The sequence below is a fragment of the Astyanax mexicanus genome, chromosome 23 (genome assembly GCF_023375975.1).
Source record: "Astyanax mexicanus isolate ESR-SI-001 chromosome 23, AstMex3_surface, whole genome shotgun sequence".
NCBI classification, from domain to species: Eukaryota; Metazoa; Chordata; class Actinopteri; order Characiformes; family Acestrorhamphidae; genus Astyanax; species Astyanax mexicanus.
The window spans coordinates 21,181,510-21,204,905 of NC_064430.1; the positions used below are offsets into that span (position 1 = coordinate 21,181,510).

Consider the following 23,396-nt stretch of genomic DNA (forward strand, 5'->3'; position numbering starts at 1 on the left):
TTTATCTTGTGGAGTGTTTATGACCAAACAGATTGTATTTTCTCGTTGTCTAAAAATATTTAAATGAACAGTAATAATAGAACTTTAGTATTTTCATAATATATAAATTTCATATTATGTTTGGCTTATCAGTTATCCATTTGTTTACTAAATTACATGATAATAAATTTGATCAATTTCATGTACTCAACCATTTCTTTAAAGTAAAGACTTTCTTGAAAGAACATTAAAGGAATTAGTGGACTTGCTTTTAAACATGCTTTTAAAATGTCACATGAGTTTTGGGTAGCAGGACTTACAAAAATGTAACCATCTTTGGTTTAGAAATCTTGTAATACATTAAGTAAAGCTGCCTGAGTTTGACCAGTACATGTTTCGAATAGTTAAATACATGTGTTATTAGATTCAGAGATAATATGCCCAAATGTTATTTTTTTTATTATTGAAACACTTCGATCTGGAACCTCAGTTATGTGCTGCTGTTTCCCTCGGACGCTTTTGGGTGTCGCACCCACAGTAACATGTGAGTGAAGATACCAAAACACGCAGCGCGCGGAGACAGAGACAGACAGAGACATGGTGGGGAAAATAAAACGCGTGCGGCAGAAGCTGCATCACATAGCCGTGCGGGTACAGGCGGAGACCGGGCCCGGGAACAGGCTGGAGAAAGCGCCCGGACCCGCGGAGATAAAACCACTGATTAAACCACAGACTCAACCACAAACACAAGTACAGGACCTGAAGGTAACCAGCCACTCACCACATTATCCCGAGAGGATTTATTATCTAACTACTGCACAGTCACTGGATTTTTCTGTTCCACCTTAAATACCATTTAAAAGTACCATTTAAGGTGGAATTGGTCAAAAGTCAGCTACCACCCAAAAGTTTAGACATAAAAAAAAAATCTCTTCATTGTAGATTATTACTAAAGTAATCTAAACTATGAATAAAAACATATATAATTATTCAGTAAAAAAAGAAAAGTGTTAAACCAGAATATGTTTTATATTTTAGATGTTTCTAAATTGGCACCTCTTGCTTAGATAACAGTTTTAGTCAAGTCAAGAGAGTCAAGAGGCTTTTATTGTCATTACATCTGAGTACAGGTACACAGTGTGATGAAATTACGTTCCTCCGGAACCATGGTGCAACATAGAACAACAAGCAATAGACAACATAAAGTGCAGGAGTGACGACAGTGCAACATAAAATTATAAAATTATAACACTAAATAACAAAAAATACAATAAATACAAAAGACGAGACAATTTAAAGACAGGACAGTGCAGTACCGATACGGTATAATAAAGTGTATAGTGGGGATAAGGTGCAGAGATGTGTGACATACTGTAACACACATGTGTCAAACACAAGGCCCGCGGGCCAAATGTGGCCCGCCACGTCTTTTTATGTGGCCCGCGAGAGCTTGTAAAATCTTAGTGTCTATAATAAATAGGTCAGAAGCGTTCTTTGACCAAAAAATAAATTTCCCACAATGCTTGTCGATTGTATTACCCGCAAAGTTACGGCTTACTGCCACTACACGGCAGTGTAGTCATTGATGTGGAAACCCTGCCGGAGGGAAGGTGTAACTTCGCGGGTGGAATTGAGACATATAAATGTTTATCCCATAATGTCCAGAAAAAGAGAAGTTGATGCAGACGGACGGCTGTGCTTCAAGGCGAAAGACCGGTATGCCTTTTGTGTTACGAAGAGTGTTACTGACCAAAATAAACGCTTTTTAGGAGAGATATAAGTTCTGTGTAAATATTTATAAGACAATAGCTGACAAAATCTGTTTTAATGACGTTAATAAACATCACTGTGACATCGCTAGTCGCAGTTTCACCGCAGCAAAGGACGAGGACGTGAATCACTTATCTAACCAGCCTTTACTAATTTCTGCCCCCAATAACCCTTTCAATAACCTCCAATAGCCTTTAATAGTCTCCAGTAGCCTTCAACAGTCTAACCTTGCAGCCGTGGTGTGTTCTAAACTCCGTAGTTATAAACATCCTGAGGTTAGCAGCGCGCTAACTGACCTGTTTATAATGTAATCCGAGCAGTGACTCCGGGATGGCTGCTCTAAACTGCTGCTTTTAGCTGCTTGGGCTGAAATATGAACTGTAGAGAGCTGTATTATCCGGTTAGTGGGGTTATTTTATTTCATACACAGAAGAACTTAAAATTTCAAAACGCTCCAGACTGGCTCAGCTGAGTCCTGTAGCCCGTGGCTGGGCTGTAGCTCTGACTCAGTAAAGACTGTGGGCTTGTGCTGCTGCAGCTCCCACTAGTGGTTGGATGAGGAAATGCTAAATCTGTCACAGCTCACAATTTTTGATTTTATATTAATTAAGCCTCTTTTCAGTATCAAACGTTTTGATCAAAGTTAATATAACTTGTATTTTATGTCATTTCTATTCACTTGTATAGTTTGGTTCTTGATTGATGGAGTTTTTGGATTTCATAACAGGATTTATGTTAATAGAGCAACAAGCAAACATTTTTTCCATGCAACTGTAATATTTGATTGAATAAATAATATATTGAGAGTTATTTAACATTAAGGAGTAATTACATTCATTTACATATATTACATTTGGTTACTTTTTCTTATATTTATAAGTTACATCTGGCCCTCGGAGGACAGCCAATATGCCAATGTGGCCCTCGGCCAAAATGAGTTTGACACCCCTGCTGTAACATATATAATCACAGCAGTTACTGAGGTAGAGTTTATAGTTTTTAAGAGTGCAGCAAATAAAGTCATGTCAGCCTCTGTGTGCTGACTGGGTGTGTGTGTGGGTGAAGTTCAGTTCTTTGTGAGTGTAAAGGGGGGTAGGGGGGGGGTGTACAGTTTAGTTTTGTGCGAGTGTGTTGGGTGAGTGGTGGGTGGGGTGGGAGTTCAGTTCTGTCTCGTTGAGAAGTCTGACTGCCTGGTGGATGAAGCTGGTGGATGAAGCTTTTAAACATCTTGGCTGGATTTTCTCAGTCAGTTTTTTGAGGTAGAGTCACCTGGAATGATCAAATTTCAGTTAACAGCTGTGCTAAACTTATCAAGAGTTAATTACTTAAATTTCTTGTCTTTTAATGTGTTTGAGAGCATAAGTTGTAAAGTTGTGAAGAGGTAGAATTGGTATCTAGTGAATGGCCCTATTTGAGTAATGTTCTTATCCATATTATGGCAAGAAATACTCAAGTAAAGAAAAAAAACTAATACTTTAAGAAATTAAGTTTAGTCAGTCTAAAAATTTAGGAACTTTGAAAGTATCCGCAAGTGCAATCGCAAAAAACATCAAAAACATAATGATGAAACTGGCACTCATCAGGACTGCCCAAAGTAAGGAAGAGCGAGTTTCCTCTGTTGCACAGAATAAGTTCTTCAGAGTTAACAGCCTCAGAAACTGCAAGTTAACAGGACCCCAGATAAAATCACCTTAATGTATTTTGGTTTATTTAGCAATTAGTTACAACATGACTCCTTATGTGTTCCTTCATAGTGTGAATTACTTCACTATTCATTTTCAACGTAGGGAAAAATCACGTTGTATCAGGAAATGTGTCCAAATTTCTGACTGGTACTGTTTACGTTTCCGATAAAGTTGCCAGTGAATGGAAGCAAAAGGTAGTTTTTAATAAAGTGTCTAGTGGTAAAACACAATGAAGTGCATTAATATAAAGCAGGGGTGTCCAAACTACGGCCCGTTTCCTTTTTTGGAGCGGCCCGCGAGGTATTTTAGAAATAGAAAATGAAAGTTGGCCCGCTGTTAAGCAGGTTTTAATATGTGAGATTCAAAGTTTGAACACTAGGTGTCAGAAACGGGCCAAAGAGTCTAAAAGCGGAGAGAGTGCGCATTTCTAGCGCAGAAAAACGGGCCAAAGAGTCTAAAAGTTGATGTAATTAAGTAGTTTAAAATTAAGAGACATCATGAAATTAAACCTCAATTTAAAAAATCTTATTTTACACAACACTGTCAAAGATAAAGATAGTAAGTCAAGTAAAATGGTGTGTAAATGAAATAATCAGGAAAAATGTATTATTTAAAGTGGTAAATTTCATTATTTGTTTTATTACAGAGTCTGTGGCCCGTGACTTCAAATATATTTCTCCTTCTGGCCCCCAACAAAAACGTTTGGACACCCCTGATATAAAGTGACCAGTTTTTATAAAGTGGCCACTGTTAAAGCACTAGGCAGGGGTTTCTAATAAAGTGGCCACCAATATGAAACAAAGTATTTGTATAAGTGTTTCTTATAAAGTGTCAACTGTCTGAAAACCCATATTGGGGCATGATCTAAATTGTCATCTTAATTTTCTGTTCTGACAGGCCTTTAGTTTTCCAAAGGGAATATTTGCTGGTACCAAGATCACTCCAGAAGCTCTGGTGCAGACCCTCAAAGTTGAAGAACCTTCACCGGTCTTACCCACCAAGCAAGCAGGAGAGGTACAAAAAGGTAGGAGGATAATCCTTGTTTATATCCTGTGACGTTTAAAATGAAGGCGTGTTGTTGCAGTTTATTGCCACTAGATGGCAGAACTAATCCATGTATTCAGCACTCTGGGTTCAGCTGCTCTTCTTCATCCTAGTCACTAAAGTCCAGCAAAGATAACCCATTAGGGAGGGTTTCCAAAGTGGCCACATTGTTTAAATCCATTTTTTTTGCTCAGATCAGATTTGGCAGATTTGGATCTTGACTGTTCACATTCACAAACATAATTGACCTGCATCTGTCTGTAATGTGAACAAATCTGCGCACATTGATATGTGTATAAACATCAACTTCTTCACCAACAAAAAAAAAGACGTCATATTTGAGAGACGACTAGTGTCTTTATTAAGGGAAATGGACGCGTTTGTTAGCAGCTCATATGTGGAGCATCTTTTGCTGGAGTGGAGAAACAGTAAACAGCTGGTGTGAAGTTCATGCTCAGGTCGAGGAGGTGAAAAAAGCCAGGCGGTTTGCTTTTGCTGTTTTTGCAGCTATAGCTGCACAGCAGCACCAAGTGATGTGTGGCTACGAGAGAGAAGAACGTAGCGCATGTATTTCACCAAATAACATTGACAAACCAGTCTCAAATCACTCACCCTGCATTTTTTTTTATAAAGAGTACTTAGAGGTGATTTAGCATCTCCCAGTACTATAAGGCAAGAAACTTACAAAGTGCATAGGTTTATATTTGCATGATTTTAGCTGCACATTCCGTTTCTTTACCTACAGAAGGCTACCTGTAATATAAACGCAGACACAGACAAAAAAAAAAAACAATTAAAAAAGGGAGAAAGTCTGTCCCCAGGGTCAGCCTCAGGGCTGTGTCAGGTATCTGTCATTTTAGAGCAATAGCAGTATTTATAGGAATAGATCTGAAGACAAATATATATTTATACAATTATAACTAAATCCATTTAGTTATATGACATAAGAATGATAACTTTGATATTAATAGTTACGTAACAACATAGCACTAAAGTTCCTGGCAAAAATCTTGTCCTATTGTTTTGGGGATTAGCCAGCAAATGCCGAAATCAGTAGGACACAACCGGAATCACTGACAAGAAAATCAATAAAAATCTTATTTTATAGATTTTATAGGTTTTAAATGTTGTAGAAAAAATATACTAAATATACTAAAAGTACTACAGACATCATACAGTTTCTAATTGTATTACACATATTTTTGTCAGAGATTCATAAAATATGTAAAAATACCATACAAACTTTTTTGTTTGTAAAAATATAAAAACTACATATTTTACTGGATACTTCAAAAAAATCTGAGCTCCAAGACTTTACATACCCAGGCAACGCCCTGTAAGAGACCACTGCTATATCTAATAATGCCATTCGATATGGAAAGCTGAGTGTTGTGTCTTTTTTTACAGTTTTTTACAATTGCTAACACACTAATATGTATTTAAACTGACAAACAGAGGATATAACCTCTTTTCAAGTTTCCAACACTCTAAACACGCATTCTGCTTTACACACATTTTACAATTCAAAACAGCACTTTTTAAACGCACTGTACACGGTTCTCTGCATAAAACACAACAATCTGACAAAGTTACATGCATATCAAAACACTGCCATTCAAAATAACACAATATGAGCTAACTGGCCAATATATGTGGCACCTGGCCAAACTTAATGGTTAATTCTTAACACTTCGATCAGGAATTAAACACTATGAGCAGACCACAGGTGAGCACCTTTTTGTTCAACAGCAAAGGGAGAGTCAGAATAAGAGGGGGAGGAAAATTGAGAGTGTGGAGCTAGATAAAATCAGAGCAACCTTAGTTGGTCTTCATCAACCACAGGATGCAAATGCGAGAGGCTGGACAGTGAGTGCAGCCATTTTACTGTGGCCTCTGTCATCCAGAAATTTAGACTATAAATATATCTGCTGTGCACTCACTAGTTTGGTAAAAAATAAATAAATAAATAAAAAGCAGTGCGTGTGTATGTATTTAAGTATGTCTGTGCATGTGAACAATCTTAAGATTTTCTTTTGTAATTAAAGTTTTTATTACACACTTTATACACTTTACAACAGCAAATCAACATGTGCTTTTTAAGAAATTTATATCCAGCATTCAAGGGCTTAAGTATATTTGTCAGAATATCTATAGTGTCAGATGTGACCTAAAAAGGAACTAAAATATAATAAATAAATAAATAAGTGTGATCTGTTTGTATTACACGTGTAGTTTTATTTTCTGCCACAGGTTTCGGCAGGACGTATTTTTAGTTGTGCCATGTCCTGACATTTCAGCTTACAAATTTTCCTAAAAAGCAGTTTCTGTCATTAAATTCCACCATTCCTTTACCTCTGGTAACTTAATTGATTTCCAGTGCTTTAAAATGATTCTTGATGCGGTAATTTAAACCTGTAATCACAATTTCTAATTCAACCTTTATTTATGTCTCTTATCCAATCTCTATTGCCTAGTAAGCATAACTGTGGTGGGCACACTGGTAGGTTTTTCCCATCCAGTTACCCAGCACTTTCAACATCTCCTTCCAGAACGATTGTAACAAAGCACATTTTGATCTGAAGATTTTTTTTATTTTAGTATTATGCAAAGCTAAAATAAGATAAAGAGTGTTTTTTGTCATTATTCTGGACAGTGTGTAATTGTTTAGACTATAAACTGGTAGTATGAATGAAGTGTTTGAAGCTATTTGGTGTAACAGTTTGATATTAATAATGATATATTGGTTACAGTGCTTCATTATAGAGGATATATGAGGTATTGTGCAGTTTGGGTTTGTAGATTTGTGAATTGTTTTTTGTATTTTGAAAAAAAAAAAGAGCCTAGTTTACAAAATTGTGTTTTAGCAATTGGGGGAAAAAACTGTAAAAGTGTAATTTTCTCAACCACCACCAAAATAACAGCTAGTGAACAGTAGTCCTGTAATCAGACGCTGACCAATTAAAGGGGGACAGAGATGAGGGGTGATAAACCTAGTGCACCTTAATGGGAGGTGTTTCTAATTAAGTGGCCACATGTATTACTAAATAGATACGCACAGGTGTGTGTGTGTGTGTGTGTGTGTGTGTGTGTGTGTGTAGCTTGGTAAAGCACTGCTGGTCTATTTTTAGCTCGCTGCAGTATAAATAACTGATGCGTGAAATAGTTCAGCTGCATCTCAGCACGACTGCCCTTCACACACACAGCAAGAGAGAGAAAGACAGAGCGAAGGATGAAAAGACAGGACAAGGGAGGGAAACACAGAGTGAGTGACAGATAGACAGCACGAGGGTGTGATAGACAGCAACTGAGGAAAAGTAAAAGGATGGAAGAGGGCAAAACAGGGTGGAAGAGGGAATATGAGGGAGGGAGACAGGGTGAAAGGACAAGAGAGCAAGAGAAGAAAAGACAGGACAAGAGAAGAAAAGAGAGGGTGAGACAAGGAAAACCATGGTGATGGAGGGAAAGAGAGGACGAGTAAGGGAAAGACTGAGCAAGTAAGGAAAGGATATAGCAATTGGTGGACAAACCTAAACCCTAATAGGAGGGAAAGACGGGTAGGGAAAGAGAGGGAAAGAAATGGAAGAAGAGAATGAGAGAGAGAAAGACATGGCAAGAAAAGGATGGACAAGGTAAGGGAGGGAAAGACAGGCAGAGAAATTGAAAGCGAGGATGAGATAGAAAGACATGGCAAGGAGGTATGGACAAGGTGAATGAGGAGGGAAAGAGAGGAAGAATAAGAAAAAGACTGAGCAAAGGAAGGAAAAGACAGGGGGATAGATGGACCAACCTAATAAAGGAGGGAAAGACGGGGCTGGTAGTAGAGAGGCAGGAATGGAAAGAGGATGAGACATGGAAAGAAAGGGTTGAACAATGTAAGGAACAGAAAGAGAGTCAGAGTAAATGGAAAGACTGAGCTAGAAAGGAAAAAATGGATGGACATAATAACGGAGGGAACAAGGGACAAAACGGTGAAAAAAAAGGATGGACAGTACTAGGGAGGGAAAAACAAAATAAGAGGAAAGATAGAATGAAGGACGGAAAACATGAAGGTGATACACAGTAATCAGTAGGTTAGTTAGGTAGACAGTGATTAGTAGATCAGTCAAGTGGACAGTGATTAGTAGGCCAGTTAGGTGTTCAGTGACGTCTTGGTCAGTTGGGGGGACCGTGATCTATAGGTCAGTTAAGTAGACAGTGATTAGTTGGTCAGTTAAGTGGACGGTGATTAGTAGGTCTATTGGGTGGACAGTGAATAGTAGGACAGTTAGGGGGACAGTCATTAGTAGGTCAGTTAGGGGGACAGTCATTAGTAGGTCAGTTGTTTGGACAGTGATTAGTAGGTCAGTAAGAAGTTTGATGGTGTTCTGTACTTCTCTGGACCAAAGCCCAGCTGTCCAGTTAAAATACAGACAGATCTAAGAGCTAAAGAGCTTCTTGACGTCCAATCCCATTTGCATCTTTTCACTTTGTGCAAAACCAGGTCAGTGCATGTGCGATAGGTCATAGGTTTATGTGTCAGTTCTGACCTTATTGATTAGGTTCATCTGCGTTTACATTGATGGGGACTGTGGGGGGTGTTGCTTTCAGTAACTGGTCAGACCCTCTTGATCTGCAGTATCTAGAGATCAGTATTTCACAATGATTTGAGAAATTTTAGCCCATTCCTTCTGAGTGACGGTTGAAGGTTTCCTTGCATGAACTGCTTATTTAGGTTCTTCAACAACAGTTCTGCTGGGCGAAGGTTTTGGCATTCCAACAATGTTGTATTTCTGCTTTAACCATTACTCTGTAGACTTGCTTAGGGTCATTGTCTTGCTGCTTGACCCACTTATGCATAGCTCTTGCATAGACAGATGCCCCGACTCTCTCCTGTAGTATATGCTGGAAAAATGCAGAATTCATAGTTCCATTAATAATGGCAATAGAAACAGGACAACAGAACTAACCCAAAAAACAAATTGATACTACTAACCTCATTTTTAACAGTTAGATTTTATAACCTTGGATATAAAAAAGTTAAAAAAATAAAAAAGCAAAAAAACTTCATAAATCATGGAACAAATTGATCATGAAGTGCTTGCACAGGAGGCAGTTTGGAAATGCCCACACATATAGAGGTTGGGAGGTGTTATCTTGTGAGAGAGTTTGAAGCACAGAGCATCTGTGAGCTGATGTACCGGAACCGAGTCGCTGCGCTTCCCTCCGAGCGCGCTGTGATGAGCAGCTCGAAAAGAAGCGGTGTCTGACTTCACAAGTATTGGAGGAGACATGTGTTAGTCTTTACCCTCCTGGTGTGTTGGGGCATTACTAGTGATAGGGGCAGTCCTAGTGAGTGGGTTGGGTAACTGGCTGTGCTAAATTGGGGAGAAAATGGGAAAAATGTAAAATAAAATTATAAAAAAAAAAAAAATCCTGTTGGAATAGCACACCAAGTGAGAGTTAACACAGGGCCTAAAGGTTGTAGGAGTTTATTCACAGAACATCAAGGCATCAGTATTAGGAAGGCCAACCAGCCAATCAGAGACCTAATTAAGGAAACAAGCATCAGGTGTGTTCAATCTAATGGGGGAAGGGCTGCTACTTAAGAGTTCAACACACTCTGTTTGAGTCAGCTTGAGTCTTCCTCCTGCAGAGGTGGAAAAAGTACTGAAAAATTGTAATTGTGTAAAAGTACCTTTACTTTGCTAAAATTCTAGTCAAGTAAAAGTAAAAGTACCATCTAAAAATCTACTCAAGTAAAAGTAAAAAAGTACTAAATTTAAAAATTACTTTGAGTAAAAGTTACATTTTTAGCTACAAGTTAGTTTTCTTTAATTATTAAAAAAAGTACAACAAATAATTTTCAATTAACTATTACATAATAATTTGGATATTTCAGGCAGTATTTGGTCAGACCACCCCATAAAACTTTTTTAAGAACAAGTCGCATAGGTTTCTATGATCCATTTTTTTTTCTTTACTGTTAAAAAGTTATGGTCATATATATGACTATAAACTGTATTTTTATAGTTTTACAGTTTTGTCATTGCCATGCTTTTTCTGCTATAATTTTTTTTTTTTTAACATTCAAGCAGATTGTTTAATGATAAAAATACTTACCACCACATGCTTTCTCAGGTTTGATGTGGAAGTTTTGAAAGCTGAGCTCTGTCTGGCGGGGCACATTTTGCATTGCATGAGGAAGTTATTGCCTCGTTATTCTACGCCCCAGCATCCTTGCGCCTGTGCATCCGTGCCAATTTTTTTAAATTTAATTCAGAAAATTTTTCCCCCCATCATTTTATTTTTTACTCAGTAACGGGGAGTTTTCCAATGTAGTGAAGTAAATTACTTGTGTCAAAATGTACTTGAGTAAAAGTAAAATGATCTATTTTAAAAAACTTCCTTAAAAATTACAAATTACTCATAAAATCTACTCAATTACAGTAATGTGAGTAAATGTAATTCATTACTTTCCACCTCTGTCCTCCTGTATGAGTTAGATTAAACCTACTTTAGCTAATAAAGGAAGAACCAATCATCTGTATCTTCCTTGGAGTATTTTTCTCTCTGTAGTGAACACTACCTGCACCTCACCAGCACTCACCAGCCCAATCCACTCCTACAGTTAACAACAATCAGAATGCCTGTAATGAAGAGCAAATTTAAAATTCTTCACCAAACTACCATTTTAAACATCTCATATCTGAACTGTTCTTGCACAGAGCTGTATTTCAGCCAGTGCCGGATCGATCCGCCCGCGTCTATGCTTTGACAGGACAGGATCTTTAATCAGAGGTATCGGTGTCTCTCCTCGACCCCGGAAAACCGCCTCCTTAACCCCCGCCACTTCTCCTCCCAGAGACACAGGGAGAAGGGGTAAAAAGACAGGGGCAGATGGAATGTTCTGTCCATCCTTAATTGAGCCGTGTCCATTTCTGCCAGCTTTTGGAAGTGGATACCCTCTGTGGGCAGGATGTGGTACAAAGGGATGGGGGAGTAGGGCTCTCTGCAAACAGACGAGTGCAGGCTGAGATTGGGTTGCAGTGGTAGAGATGGCTATCGCGCTGCTACAGCACATTAAACATGCCTGTTTTTGCTGCTGCGGGTGATGATGGAGAGATTCATCACTTTCTCAGTCTTTACTGCTGCTTTGCGCTTTCTCTCCTTAAAGTGATAGTTATGTAAAAAATGATCGGCATATTTTCCCCCTGTTAAATCAGTATGGTTAGAAATGTGTAAAATTTTTGGATGTAGCTGTTAAGCTGATTGACATTGCACAAAACACTGCGCATCCTGTGTGTGACTATTGTGCATGTATGCTCCGTTCTGTGATTTTTCCTCGTGCTCTCAGGACAAGTTCTCCTCTTTAGGTGCCCCAGGTAGTGCAGCAGACTAACATACTGGCACTATGACCTGAGGATCGCTTGTTCGAATCTTGGATCGTGCTGCTTGATATCAGCAGTTGGAACCTCAGAGAGCGATGGATGGATGGATGGATGGATGGATGGATGGATGGATAGATAGATGACGGACACTAAAAAAAATGCATAAACTCGGTTTATATAAGTGATAATAAAGTAATCTTCGGAAAAAAAGCTTCATAATGTGGTTTTGCGACATGGCGCTGCTTTACCTTTTTTTGACGGACACTTTAAAAAAAAGTTAATTGAGTTTATTTTGATAACTTAATTTAAATACCTGTATAATTTTTTTAAACAAAAGCTACTGCATCTACCTCATCTGTTTTCATTTGAGATATATATATATATATATATATATATATTGCTGCACTAAAAGGTAGTAATTCACTTTGAAATAGAGTTGGAAAAAAAGTAAGCAAAGATATTATTTTGTCATATTTTCGAAGAATAAATGAAAACATACTCAAATGTGGTATATCATGATATACATATATATCGTTATTGTGATAATAAACAAGAAGTTGGTCATAATGTTCTGACTGGACTGTGTATAGGCTAATACACCGTTACAACCTCCCCCAACATCCCGACGGAATGCTCACCACAGCTGGTCATCTCCCTGAGATAAGGCCGAAGGTCATTTGAACTCTGAGTTCATTTATCACATTGTGTTTGTTCAGATTTATTCTCCTCTTCAATCAAATCCGTAATTAAATCCATCAGTTGGAGCGGTTCATGTGGAATGTTCTTCGGTGCTGATTGATTTAATTAGCTTCCATTTGGTCTGTATGAAGATGATGATGGTGGCTGTAGCTGTGGCCCTGCAGGCTCTTCACTGCTGGGAGGGAGATAATGAGCTTTATTCTCTGTAGTTAGTGTACTGTTTTTAATCTTCCTAATTTCTTTATAATTTAAAGTTTAGTAAGTAAACAGAGTGAATTTGTGGCTCACACCGACACATCAGTCTGATCAGTTTTTTCATCTTTACCAGTTTAGAGTCATTCAGGTTTGTTGTGAAAGACAAACTTGTTCACAAACAATTTACCAAAAAAAATGCTGAAAAAAATATTTTACTCTGTGGTCCATACAGTTGATATACTGCATTTTTCTCACTATAAAGCTCACTTAAATTTTTAAATTTTCCTAAACCACTCAGTTGAAGTATAGCACTATACAGGAGTTTCAGTAAAGTTCTCCTGCAGTATTAGCGTTAGCTGCTAACTGGAGCAGCATTAGCATAAAATAAAATGTGCCTTATAATCCGAAACACCTTATGTATTTATAATGCAAAAAATAGGTAAATGTGCCAATTCTGCTTGCAGCTTTTTGGCTCCGCCCACTCGCACTGAAAATATAGTGTTTTATCCCGTACATGCTTACCAGTGCACAATCAGAACACAAAAAAGGACATTTTGCTCAAGTTCCTAATCTAACATATTATGGTATTAATTTGTACCGTAGATAGAAGATTGGAGTAAAATGATATTGGGTAGAATGGGATTTGTGGTTGAAACCAAACAAAATGAACGTACATTTTTAAGATTTTCATTCATTTTTTCACAGTTTTCACCATTGTATGAATGTATTTATTTGCATTAATGTATTTTGTCCTGCATTATCAAAGAAAAATGTTTAAATGTTTTAAAAAAATAATATTCTGTCCTTTGACTTAATTTAAAGTAAAGTAAAAGGGGAATAAAAAAAAAATCCAAGTCTGTTTGTATTGAGCAGCAAAAACGATGTTCCGGTAGTATAATGCTTGAAAAAAATTATTTTAATTTTTGTCCCTACTACTTATTAAATAGTGGTTAAGTCTTATTGTGTCATTTTGACAGGCATTTTGAGGCTCAGGTAACCTTATAACACTCAAAACTTTTATTTTACACATGATGAAATTTAAAATGTTTGTTCTGTGTACCCTTAAATTAGTACAGTGCAGCATAAACTTCTATAATGTCCCAGTATAAAATAGAATAAATATACCATGAAATAAATACTGATATACATTTTTGGTGAAACCACACAGGCCAGAAATACAGAAATAATTACAATATCATCCCAGTAATATGCAGTATAGCTAATGATTATAATATAACTGGAAATGGTTGTAGTTCAACTGGAAATAACAGTGAAATGAAGCATCTGCTGACTAATAGACTAATATTACCACTATACTGTAAAACGTCAGGTGGTTTTGGTGACGGCTGACTGGATGTTGTGTTGATTGTGATGAAGTATTGTTGTGCTCCTGAGGGATGGGTAATCGATCACTGTCAAGAGATTAATCTCCATCTACTCCCCTGAGACTTTGGAGCAGCGCTGAGGCTAACCAGTCTCATTTTACATCAGCATGATAAAGCCTGGTGTAATCAGCCCACATGAAAGCTAACGCTGCGTTCAAGCGCTCATCAGAAGTCTGTATATACCAGCTGCTAAAAAGCGTCTATACAACTTCACTCCGCTTGGCTGCTTAAAAGTATCTGAATTTTATTGGAATGCCAACAACTCATTTCCATCGTTTCCAACTCTTTTGAGGGCAATGTTGGTCGGACTGCTCCGGTATAATGTAAATAAGCCAATGGAAACTTGACCCAGATAATTTGACATAGCTATAAAGTTAGAAGTTCTGTGCAAACTGGTAAGGTAAAACATAACATGTGACTATCACATGTAAGCTACATTAGTCTCAAAGCTCCCTTGTAAATTAAGGCAATCTTCACACACCAAGACCCAGTCCTGTTTCTCTTTCTTTTGTACTCCTACCCCTTATTTTGGAGTGTGACTTACAAAAGAAATGGGTGAAATCCTCCCCCTAAGAATTGGGACAAACCTTCGGGCACCTGATACAGATATATAGCAGTGGAGCGCTATATTCTACTGTTTCTGACGCAACAGGCCACGCAACTCTTGGTACAAGCAGAGGTCATCTCACTTTTTGACTACTTCAATACAATGCTAATGGGCCATCCGGTCTGTGTAGTAAAACCACTTCAGATGATCCAGAACAGAACAGTTCACCTGGTCTTTAACCAGCCAAAAAAGGCACACGTTACCACACTACTTATTGAGCTTCACTGGCTACCAGTTGCTGCTCACGTTAAATTCAAAGCTCTTACATGGTGATGACAGAGCAGGCTCCCTCCTACGTCCACCTGCTCCTAAAGGCTTATGTTCCCTCCCATCGCTGCACTCCTCCCTTAAACATTGTCTAGCTTTTCCAAACATTCACACAAACCAGTCCAGATCAGGAGAATCTCTCACTATCTTTAATTAACTCCTGAAGACAGAGCTCTTCAAAGAGCTTCTAATCTCCTAACACCTCTTACAAACACTAACTACTTCTAACCTCATTTCCTTCTTTCCCTCCTTTCCTCCTCTGTTTCATTATTTCCCTTTGCGTTCTTTAGACCCTGTCTTTAAAGTTTTTGGCTTGGACTTCTGTGTCCTCTTTTGCTAATGTACATGATTATTGCTGGGTATAACTGGGTAATTAATTATTATTATCCATTTCTTTATTCCTCTGTGATGGGGAGCTGAAATTAGCTTTTATTAACTTTTTGTTTTCTTCTATTTTTCTGTTCCACCTTAAACACTGCAGCCTCTGCCATCTGTTGCACCATTTAAGGTGGAACGGGAAAGTTAGCTAGCAAGGTAGCTTCTGAGTCGGAGTTCTAGCGATTGTATTATTCTCGTTATGAAGAAAATGGCCATAAATCATTAAAAGTACACATTAAGCTATGGTAATATAGTGATTATTGTAATTATGAAAAAGTTTGTGCGTCACCTGTGCTGCCATCTTGCCAGTGATTCTCGTAGCCCTCTTATTTTGAGTGTGTCGCTGAAAAACCACAGTTTTAAGGGTCATGTAACCTTAACATCTCCAGATTAACAAAAACCAGGACCCCCTACCCATGAGTGTTACTGCTTAAAATAGAGGGGTAGGGCCAAGGGCTGAAATGGGATTGGGACCAAAATTAAAGGATGGATTACTCTTGCAGGGTAGCGTCAATTGTTTTTTAATATATATATATATATATATATATATATATATATATATATATATATATATATATATATATATATACAACTGAACTATCACTTTAAACTACACTGAATGATTAGGCTGTCCTTTGTGGGCTCTGTGTTGTGTCTGACCACTGTTTTCAACCTCGACTGTGTTTCTGATATTGTCTGCTTGTGTGTTTTCCCTAACATCACCTTTATCCGAGTGCTGGGCCTTTTCCACTGATTGGACATCAAGGCGTCCACTCCCAGGACTAGCGTGGGAACTATTTTATCTCTTATACAAACACACACACACAGACACACACAGTGCATTGCAATACAGTCCATCTACATGATGATATTAAATGAATCCACACATAAAACACCTACTCTCTTACCACAAACAGCCTTGAGTTAATCCACATGGCCATATAAGCATCTCTATTTTTATATCTCTCTCTCTCACACACACTCAAAATAATTGACACATTCTTGACCCATGTTGTCTTAAAATAATGCCAAAAACACACACACGCACACACACACATCCTGTACTGTAGTGCTGGTGCTCAGACTCACAGGCTGCGGTAGCTGATAGGGCAGCTTCATCCGGGAGCAGGAAGTTCCACACAGCTACAAAAACACACACTGTACTAATCACCACACACACAACCAGCTGCTAACATGCCATCCTCTCCATTCTTGTCTGATACACACTCACACACACACACACACACGCTCACACTCCTTTCTGTCGACAGGGATGCTTAATTTTCCAGGAGTGCCACAAAACTATTCCACTGATCATCCAGGTGTTCGACCCCAAAACACAACACAACACAATACATACAAGCTCTGGAAAAAATGAAGAGACCACTTCAGTTTCTGAATCAGTTTCTCTGATTTTGCTATATATAGGTTTATGTTTGAATCAAATGAACATAGTTGTTTTATTCTATAAACTACAGACAACATTTCTCCCAAATTCCAAATAAAAAAATTGTCATTTAGCTCATTTACTTGCAGAAAATGAGAAATGGCTGAAATAACAGTTCCAATACTTTTACTTAAAAGAAAAGTAGGTGGGTTTAGACAAAAGGTGCTATCTTATGAACAGAATATCAGATTCAGATGCAAATACCAGGAAATAAAAACTGAAATGTTAATCTTTAGTGTCATATTCAGCTTTTAATATCAAACCTATAGCAGAAAGAGAGGGATTGGCCTCGATGTTCCAGTACTTTTGAAGGGGACTGTATATAGTATTTACATTATGATGGTAAATAAAATTTTAAGTATAGGTATTTATAGTATTACTTTTAATTGAAAACAAGATTTTAAGTACTGTAATGGTTGATATTTAAGTAATAACTGTTAATGTCATTGCCAGTCAATTAATTAGTGTTTGATGCTTACTTGAGCATGAGCATGCTGCAAATGTATGGGATGATAGCTTGTATAGAGACATTTGCATACAGATTCCTATGTAGTGTACTATACAAGTCGTGAAACTACATATTCTGAATCTAAACTGAGAATTCTATAATTTTATTAGATCAATATTTAAGTGTATTATTATGTGGAAATTGTAGTTTTGAGGCTATACTGATACGTGTGGATGGGGCTTAAAAATCTAGAGCTAAATAATTGCACTTGGGTGAAGTGGGTCCCTGATTAATATATGATTTCTTACTTTAGCAGGTAAAGAGGAGAAGAAACAGCAGTCGAAGAAGGAGAAGATAAAGGAGCGACGGCAGCGGTGGCTTAACAGTGAGTAGTAGTACTTTTTTGTGTTTTGCTGAACAGGACAAAAGAGGAGAAGAGAAACTAACTCCTAACTATTAAACATATTTTGTCATTAAATTTCTGTGGTTAAATGTACAGGTTAAGCTTCAGGTAAGCGAGTTTTAATAAATATGTACATGGGGAAAAAACATTGAATATAGGCAGACAAATCCCAAATCTGTTGGAAGTATAAAATTCTTCAGTGATAGATATAAAAAAAAAAGTCATTATTCTGAAAGCACTGCACTTGTAAGTATCTAAATAATAAAAGTAGGTTTTAAAATTTGATATTATTTAGAGTCCAGTACTTTAAGATTTACTCCCTATAATTAAATAGATCACATCAAGACAATATGTGCTATGTGTCCTGTAATTCTGCAGCAGTACTGCACTCCGCTGGTGCTTTTGGCCCCTTGATGGGTCTCTGTGTCGCCATCTCTGCAGGCTTTCCAGCGCCGCGGGCTCCTCCGTTACCCGTAACTGCGCTCATTGGAAACTGAATCTGAGGAGCCAATCAATGCCCCGCGTAACACTAGCCTGGACCAGGGTGATTATAATTAGGGCTTAATGGGGATTTTGACTCTGCAACCTGACGCAAGAGCGCTGGAGGACAAGCAGCTATTAAAAAATAGGGGGAAAAATGTATCGATCGTTTTTTGCTGTCATGGTCAGCGGACACATTACGTTCGGTTGGGTGGGGGCCTAGCTGACCTCTGTGAGTCCGCTGTCAGCCTCAATAAAATCATGCAAAACAGATGAAATATGGTTTCCACAGTTATGTATAATTGCTATAAACTACAAAGTTATATTGTTCTTACATGAAAGAATAGAATAGAATCATAATCGGTAGACTCAATAAGCTTGTAATATCAGATTTGCAAAAATATTACTGATTATACAACCATGGTTTGGTTTTGTTGGGTTCTACCTCAAGCCACTCCTCCAGCTCTACAATATTTTATCATTTATATGTTATAGATTTATTTTGAAAAGGGTAAGAACTAAGTGTTTGTGCTATCAAAAGTAGAATATGATGCAGGATTGTTAAACTGGTAGATAAGATCATTATCAACTACGCTGTCCACTGTGGGTTGTAATGTCTTCTATGATTTATTTCAACGCACAGATGACACTCAGGATTGAGTAATATTAAATACCTGAAAAAATTGGATATAAAATATCCAATATTCATTTCGAGCATTTACATCGTCTTGCCATGAGCATGCTGGCCAGTGTTTGAGAACCCCTCTTACAAGAGAACACCTTACAATGTGAACAAGCAGCCCCCTGAGGAAACACTTTACAATCCATGTATTGTATATTAAAATCACTGCTACCAGTCACCTCGGACAGAAATGGGAGGCAGATTATCTGTTCATGAATGTAAAGGACAGACCTGTTTGTTTTGTTTGCGGCGCCACCATATCTGTTATGAAAGGATAGAACATAAGAAGACACTATGAAACGAAACATCACGACAAGTACAAGGACCTGGACGCAAAGCACAAGATCCAGAACGTAAAGGAGATCTAAAACTGTGTGTTTTCTAGACTACAGACAATGTTCGTTCCCAAAAGCAAAATCTCAGAGTGAGATTTAAATTTACAAACTAAACTTTGTTTCCATGTGAAAAGGTTTAACATTACATTTCTGCAGAGAATGGAAAACATGCACAATTGCAGTCAATTTTTTTAATAAATATTGCAGTTGACTGCTTGCCTAGGGTGTGCTAAAATATTGCCCTGAATTGTCCATTAATATGACTGTGTGTGTGTGTGTGTGTGTGTGTGTGTGTGTGTGTGTGTTGTGTGCAGAGATCAGTTCGATTAAGGTAGCTCGTGAGGAGCAGGTGGCACTGGAGCGCAGGAAGGCCACGCCTGTAGTGGGAGACATGAGGGTACTGGCCGACGCTCTGCCTGAACTGACCCAACTTCTTCCCACCATCAGATCAGCCAGCAACACATCAGCCCGGAGACAGAAAGGGTACAGCAACTACACACTTCTCTCGACCCTCACTCCTCCCCTTCTCTCTCTCTTTCTCTGTCTCTGTATGTACATTATCAGAAAATTTAGTGAAGAGGTCCTCCACCTGTCTGACTGCTGAAGTGTTTCAGTCCTGTTAAATTTTAGGAGGTCATTCATCCTCGCTCAGTCTAAACGCATCATGATCCGTCTGGTGGTCCGGCGATTTCATTTACAAAACTCTTCATAAGTCATAAAATGTGTTTGTGTGTGTTATAAGAGGAGTTTATCCAGAAGCGGAACTAATTTCTGATGCACACTAGTGTTAGAGGCTTAGACCAGCAGACTGACACGCACACACACACACACACACACAGCACGTAAATCACACACAAACACACCCATACACACACCCCCCACAGCATGAAAATCACACACAAACAGACCCGATTCCCTCACTTATACTATTTTAATCTCTCTGCAGCTCAGCAACACTCTCCCACCCCCTCTCTTTTTCAATCTCACCCTCTGCTTTTTTCCCTTTTTCTCTCTTTTTATTTGTATTTGCGTTTGTCCCCCTGCTTTCATTTTCTCTCTCCGCTTTGCAATTGCTCCATCCTTTCTTTATATTTACTTCTCATTTTATATTCTTTTTTTTAATCTACAGTATTTTTTCCTTCTGTTTGCTTTTTCTTTTCGTATGTTTCCTTTTTCTTTTTTCTCTCATTTGCCTTCTTTTTTATGTGAATGTTTTTCCCTCCTTTCATTTATTTTTCTTAGTTCTTTCTGTCTTCTTATTTTTAAGCTGATTTTTTTTCCTTTCTTTTTTTTCCTACGTTTGCATTCCATTTCCCTTTTTTAAATAGTATATTTTATCTATCTGCTGTTTTTTATTTATTTTTTTATTTCCATTTCCGTTTTCACTCTTTCTTGTCTTTTTTTTCTTTCAGAAATTCTTTTCTTTTTTCTTAATAGATTATATGGTTCTGTTAACCTTCACTGTTTTCTTTGATTTTTTATTTCATTTTCTCTCTCTTTCTGTCTTCTCTCAGTCCGGTGAGGAAGAAATCAGAGCCTACAGACTACTCTCAGATGAAACCTGCACAGAAGAGGAAATTACTGTAAGTAGATTTTTTTAAACCCAAGTGACTATATTTTACTGTTATAACAAACTGTATAACTTAGATTTGATTAATTCTTTAAATGAGCAAAATCTGTTCAGAATGATGTTTATTAACATTGTGTGTTTTTTAATTTTAGAGAAACAGAAGCGTCCCGCTTTAGTGAAGCTATGAAAGACCCCACCTTCAAGAGCAATCCGCTCGCAGCGATTGGAGAACACCTGAGGAAACGCCTCAGACAGGAAGATGAACAGAGTTAATCTAATAAACAGTTCACCCACCAGACTGTTCTCCACACAAACTGTACAGTGTATATCAAATCTACACTCGACTCGATGACCCCACTTATTTAAATAATTATCATTACTTCACAGCAGCCATACCTTACAGAGCAGTCTGACCCCAGTCAGGACCTTAAAGGATCAGGATGGCAAACAGTCATATGAACATGATTGGTTATGTTTAGTATTTTACAAAGGGAAAAAACTAGACTAGTGTTGCTAACAAACACTAGGCTTAGACCATCAGAGATCTCATTTCAGTTAATATCTGTGCCAAAACTCTTAATGTGTCTCTCAGAACTCCTCCAGATCTCCATTAGTTTGGTAAATGGATGTTATGTGGAACACTGCCTGACTTTAGATCTAAGATTAATCTTATTTTTTTTTGCCTGACTGTTCCTTTAATATCTGATTATTACACACAGTCGTAACTATTACATATAATATTATGTCATGTGAGTTAAATGTAAACAAATATATAATTCAACACTTTGTACAACTTTAGACCATAAAAAGTTGGGATAATGTGAAAAATGTCAATCTTACCTTTCACTGCAGACAGTTTGAAGTTTGAACCCATGATATTTTCTGTTTTCTCTGGTCACCTTAAGTTTATTTATTAATATACATCCATTCAAATAAAACACTGGTGATTGTAATTATTATTTATTTGAGGAGCAAAGACAGGCAGAGATTTTCCTCTTTGTTACAAATGTGTCTCCGTTACCTCAGATGTCACATTATTCAACAATAGCTGATAGAACCGTAAGGGCAAGAAATTAATTTGACAAACCTTTGTCAAGCACTACAGTACAGGGTCACATTCACAAATGTGCATGTGTGTTGGGACACTTTCTCATTGTGCTATGACAGACGAGTCAGCAAGTTTTAAACAGTTTCTCATACTCCAGGAGTTTCATTTTGCATATCATATTTTGGAAAATACTCCCAAGGTTGCTTCTCACCAAGAAAATAAACATATTTCACTCTTTCAGTTGTTTTCTTTACAATTAAAATAAATAAATCATTTTATTTCAGGGATATTGATTGATAAAGTAATATAAGTGTAATAAAGTACATTTCAGTTTTAAAAGCGGTGTTTAAAGAACACAGGAGGAATGTTTGATACGTGGGTGGGCCTCACTAGGTGCTTCTCTCTCCTCTCTTTTGCTTTCCCCTTTTACCATTCTCAGGTACATATTTCCAACCTTTAAAAATATCCATGGCAAAACCGTTCGGAAATAATCAGTGAAGAAGTGTGAAAAACTTTCAGTAGTGTGCTGTCAGAAGGTGCTAATTTACCAATTTTTAAATGTGCTTAACTGAAACTCACATTGGGATCTTTTTTTTGCTTTTTATCACATTTATCTTATTTATTTTTTCTGTTGAAAAAAGAGGCTGCATGATGCCATGCTTGATTTAGCTGATCAAGCATGGTATAGCTGGTCTGTAAGCATGACCGACATGATCTAGGTAGACCATGCTGGTTGATCAGCATGACCAGTAAGACCAAGTTGGTAAAACAAAATGACCAACATTACCAAATCAAATGCAACATACAGGGGTTGGACAATGAAACTAAATAACCAGTCATTTTAGTGTGGGAGGTTTCATGGTTAAATTGGAGCAGCCTGGTGGCCAATCTTCATTAATTGCACCAGTAAGAGCAGAGTGTGAAGGTTCAATTAGCAGAGTAAGAGCACAGTTTTGCTCAAAATATTACTATGCACTCAACATTATGGGTGACATACCAGAGTTCAAAAGAGGACAAATTGTTGGTGCACGTCTTGCTGGCGCATCTGTGACCAAGAGAGCAGGACTTTGTGATGTATCAAGAGCCACGGTATCCAGGGTAATGTCAGCACACCACCAAGAAGGACCAACCACATCCAACAGGATTAACTGTGGACACAAGAGGAAGCTGTCTGAAAGGGATGTTTGGGTGCTAACCTGGATTATATCCCAAAAAACATAAAACTACGGCTGCTCAAATCACGGCAGAATTCAATGTGCACCTCAACTCTCCTGTTTCCACCAGAACTGTCCGTCACCACAATAAATTATTGGGGTATAAAACCAGGTGTTTCTGTTACATTGTCCAAGCCCTGTACATACACTATTGTAAAGGGGTGTATGTATTTGTATATCAATACATTGCACAAAATATTGTACATTCAAACACTATGAAAATTGTCACTATTTAACCTAGAAGTTGGACAGCTCCATTTGTGATGATCACCACCCAACCTCTCCCCAACTCCCCAAAAAGTGTTATGGGAGCACAGTTATTCCAGAGAACACAACTCCACTGCTCTACAGTTTAAGCATTAGGTAAGATACTTCAGATAAAAATTATATTGG

General features: G+C 37.7%; 1 protein-coding gene across 2 annotated transcripts; it reads left to right on the plus strand.

The window, feature by feature from the left end:
• Positions 1-504: 504 nt before the first annotated feature.
• On the plus strand, positions 505-22,026 carry slx9 (SLX9 ribosome biogenesis factor). 2 transcript variants are annotated; one of them, XM_007228925.4, is made up of 6 exons: positions 505-744; positions 4,332-4,458; positions 17,588-17,656; positions 19,486-19,654; positions 20,686-20,754; positions 20,894-22,026. In XM_007228925.4, the coding sequence occupies exons 1-6, from the start codon at positions 577-579 to the stop codon at positions 21,012-21,014; spliced, it is 723 nt and encodes a 240-aa protein (XP_007228987.2). In that variant the 5' UTR covers positions 505-576; the 3' UTR covers positions 21,015-22,026. The 2 variants fall into 2 exon arrangements, with proteins under 2 accessions (XP_007228987.2, XP_007228985.2); XM_007228923.4 differs by having other exon boundaries at positions 507-744; positions 17,585-17,656.
• The last annotated feature ends 1,370 nt before the right edge of the window (positions 22,027-23,396 follow it).